Source organism: Mastomys coucha, unplaced genomic scaffold (genome assembly GCF_008632895.1).
Source record: "Mastomys coucha isolate ucsf_1 unplaced genomic scaffold, UCSF_Mcou_1 pScaffold16, whole genome shotgun sequence".
Taxonomy (NCBI): Eukaryota; Metazoa; Chordata; class Mammalia; order Rodentia; family Muridae; genus Mastomys; species Mastomys coucha.
The window spans coordinates 75352413-75356685 of record NW_022196898.1 but is presented as its reverse complement, the minus strand read 5'-3'; the positions used below and the strand labels follow the sequence as shown (position 1 = coordinate 75356685).

Below are 4273 nucleotides of genomic sequence, written 5' to 3'. Positions count from 1 at the left end.
CACACACACACAGACACACACACACAGACACACACACACACACACAGACACACACACAGACACACACAGACACACACACAGAGCATCCGCAACCAAGAACAGCGCCTCCTGCCAGGCTGAGAAGCAGCCAAAGCGGAAGCTGACGGAAATGACGCACGTGCCAGCCGCCGGAAGTGGAGCCGCCAGAAGCGTGTCCAATGGGAGAACAGGAGGGGCAGGGGGCGTGGCGGCGCGGGCCTCCCGCGGCTGCCTGGGCGGTGACGGGCGCGGGCGGGTGGCAATCAGGCCATGCGGACGGCTGGCGACCCGGGACCCCACGGCCCTTCTCTCGTCCATCGCGCCGCGGTAACCCGGAGCCCGCGGGCCTAGCGGCGGCCTTTGTTCCCTGCATCGCCGTCTGCCGAGCTCCGCCCGGCGCGGATGCAGCTGCTCCGCCTGGGCTCGCGCTCGGAGCTGGAGGAGGAGCGGCGGCTCCCGGCGGCATGCGATGGGGAACTGCTGCTGGACGCAATGCTTCGGGCTGCTCCGCCGAGAAGCGGGTCGGCTGCAACGAGCGGGCGGAGGGTAAGCGGCAGCGCAGGCCCGGGATGCCCGGCCGGGGATCGGCGGTGGTGGTGCTCGCCGCCCCCGTGCAGGCTCCCTGTCCCTGAGGACTTACCTCGGGAGGTACGGTCTCCTGTAAGCACCCAGCACTCCCACCTGGACACACCCTGCTTTGACTTAATGCCAAAGTTTTTGTCTCTGTGTTTGGTGTTCCTTTTGGGCCTTGACAGAACAGGTGAAAATCTGTCCCCAAGGTTGATGTCTCAGGTGCATTTTAAATAGAAGTCACTTCTGCTCCAGGCTCTGGTGAACTCAGGTTAAGAGCTGCAGGATCACAGTGCACATTGGTGCGGGTGCACTGTGAATCTTTTCACAGTAATACTTAGAATTTTGGAAAGGAATACCATGTTGATTGCTACTCTTTGTTTGTTTGTTTGTTGTTTTTCTTTTGGGTTTTTCGAGACCGGGTACCTCTGTATAGCCCTGGCTGTCCTGGAACTCACTCTGTAGATCAGGCTGGCTTCGAACTCAAAAATCCTCCTGTCTCTGCCTCCCAAGTGCTGGAATTAAAGGTGTGCGCCACCACTGCCCGGGCGTTTGCTGCTCTTATGCTTGGTAATCTAACCAAAATATCACTGAGTATCAATCACTTCTCATGTGAGAAAGTGGGATATGCTTAAGATTTTTCTATCCAATAGCAAAATTGTAGCTGGGCAGTGGTGGTCCATGCCTTTAATCCCAGCACTTGGGAGGCAGAGACAAGAGAATTTCTGAGTTCGAGGAGGCGAGCCTGGTCTACAGAAAGAGTTCCATGACTATACCGAGAAACCCTGTCTGGAAAAACAAAACAAAACCAAAAAGCAAAATTGTGTGATTACTATATATATAATATATATAAGAATATATCTGTTTTGTACTTTCCTTAAGCATGGTGCCAAATTTTCAGCCAATAGCTTTGTATCAGGAAGCTCTCAGCATACACAAACTGGAACCAAGTGATTTGTAATTCTAATCTTTGAGTCATGGATGCATTATAAAATGATTCACTGATCAAGCAGTGTGTCAAAGTAGCTAAGGTGTTACACTATGCATCCCTAGAATGGGAGTGGATGGACTTAAAAGATTTCGACTTAGTTTGGTATTTTGATTTTCCTGATTTCTATACTGTTACTTTCACAGGGGTGTGACAACCGTTTTGCATTGTGATCCAAAATCATGTTATTCTAAGTATTGTGTGAGTGAACTCGTTGGTGAAGCTGTGGAAATGGGCTCATGGAAGAACTGGACTTTACAACATCTGTGGCTTTATTGTCATTTCTTGAAAGGCGTAACAATCAAACTCAAACAAGGAGTGTTTTGAATTCTATGGTAGACAATGTTTTTGTATTTGACTTTGGAGTACATTACCTGGGTTATGTAAGAACCTTGGGTATTTTTTTAGCAGGACTTTACAAATGATATTTTGATTACATGTTCTTCATTAAAGTTGTGGGTTCTACTGGTTGAGCATAGGCTTGGCAGCATAGGGTGGGATAGCAGGATGAGAGCATGTGAGTCATGTGAACATTGTGGATATGTTGTAATGCTTGATCGTGAGCCTGTACTTTTGTTTTTGGCTGCCGCCTTGAGTAGGTCCTAGGGGCTGTGGATGCTGCTGTCTAGGACCATACGATCAGTATCAGTCCTGTTTCTTGTTGTCTGTAAGCATAGGCTTCAACAGTTCCCTTACTTGAATCTTCCCATAAACAGTCTTAACAACGCCTAGTAGCTTCCTGGAAGCATGTCGTTACTTGCACAGTAGTATTAAACTGCCTTTCCATTGAGTTGGTGTTAGCTGTCTTCCTCTAGGTGTGCATCTGGACAGTTAATGGGTACGCGTATAAGTGAAAAAAAATGGGTAATCACAAGAGTATGCGTTGATTTTATGTCACTGTACTTCTCATGACTAGAAAGAAATAGGACATCCTGGGCTTTGCTAGGCTCATTTAGTCTGGACTCCACCAGGGGTGCTCTGTGATTTGAGGCCTGATTTCCTAGCCTTTCAGATTTCCCAGGAGTCTCTCAAAATGAGATCACTTGCTCTACACTATATGATCTCAGCACTCTAATTACCAAATATATGAGAGTGTGCTCTAGTATTTTATGTGCTAGGATAACTGTTGACCACTCCAAATATAAGTGCTAAGGCAACTTGGAGACCTTACTACCAAGAAACAAAATACTGACATCCTGGTGGGTTAGCCTTCTTCATTTGGAGGGTTCCTCTTCTAGCATGTGCTGGAAAACTCCATGTGCTGGTCAGTTGTTTTCTCTGGACAGTACTAGAACTCCGTATGTGCTACCTTGCCTGGCTTATGCGTTGCTGGGGCTCAAATCTAAGCTGTCATACACTTTAAGGAAGCACTCTCCAACTAAGCTACATTCCCAGCCCTACAAGTCATTTGTTCTTAGGAACCTACTTATGTTGTATTTTAATTCACACCTTTAGATTGCTGTAACATCGCCCATCCTTGCTTCAGTTGAATTGTAGTGTTACTCACACGGGTATGATCATATTTGGGGTGCTCTGTTTGGCAGGTGTCAGCCCCTTGGATTCTAGCAGCAGACTTGCTTGTAAGTAATACAAGGTTCACAGTGATTTTCCTTTTCTAGGGAAAATGCCTTTAGTGCTTGCCAATATTTGGCTACTTCTGTATGCTGGGTAGGTGTTCTAAGTACTATAGGTTACCTCATGGATTCTTTTGCACACTCCTATCTAGTAATAAGTGCTATTGAAGAGTTAGTTCTCTATCCAAAATGCACTAAACCAATTTCTTATTTTAAATAGGATTTTGGAGTATTTCTGTAGACAACAGTCTTAGACATGGACCCAAGTTAAAGCAGAAAACTGATTGTATCTCATATACATCTTGTTTACTTGAACATGATTTCATAGAGTTTTTTTTTTTTTAGTCTCCCTACGGCTTTTCACTGTTTGCCTTAGGTAGCATAAGCATCTTACTGTTTTACCCAGACTGGCCTCAAATTCTCCTACTGTTCTGTGCAGTCAAGTATGGAATTCCCACGTTGTGACCTTGTGTTAGCTCACAACAGCTTTCAGAGCATGGGGCATTTTGGATTTTGAACTTTCAGATTAATGGTGTTCAGCTTGTACATGTGTAGTAGACCAAAAGCCAAGGCTTGAAAGTTTAACTTGCCTGAGATAACAGGCAAGAGCTGACACTGAAGTCAAAGGCCATCTGCAAACAGAGCCCTTATCTTTAACTGGCAGTAGCTTGCAGCTCTTTAGCCTGTAGATAAACATCTGGCTACCCTTTGTGTCTGAACTGTCCTGGACCCTGTTGGTGAAGACCTTATGAATAGCTCAGCAACTGGACCTGACTCGTGACGAGCTTCACAAGGCTGTGCACTGTCTGTGCAACAGACTTCATGAGACTGTGCACTGTCTGTGACAGACTTCGTGAGGCTGTGCACTGTCTGTGCAACAGACTTCGTGAGGCTGTGCACTGTCTGTGCAACAGACTTCGTGAGACTGTGCACTGTGTGTATGAGAGACTTCGTGAGACTGTGCACTGTCTGTGACAGACTTCGTGAGGCTGTGCACTGTGTGTGTGACAGACTTCGTGAGACTGTGCACTGTGTGTGTGACAGACTTCATGAGACTGTGCACTGTCTGTGACAGACTTCGTGAGGCTGTGCACTGTCTGTGACAGACTTCGTGAGGCTGTGC

General features: G+C 46.9%; 1 protein-coding gene across 1 annotated transcript in view; it reads left to right on the top strand.

Annotated features, from left to right (window-relative positions):
• Nucleotides 1-223: 223 nt before the first annotated feature.
• Ap1ar (adaptor related protein complex 1 associated regulatory protein) overlaps nucleotides 224-4273 on the top strand; it is a gene marked incomplete at its 3' end in the record, with an annotated part of 34473 nt that continues 30423 nt past the window's right edge. The window contains exon 1 of the mRNA XM_031374654.1: nucleotides 224-564. Coding sequence (XP_031230514.1) covers nucleotides 488-564 — 77 coding nt within the window. The remainder of the gene's footprint in view (nucleotides 565-4273) is intronic.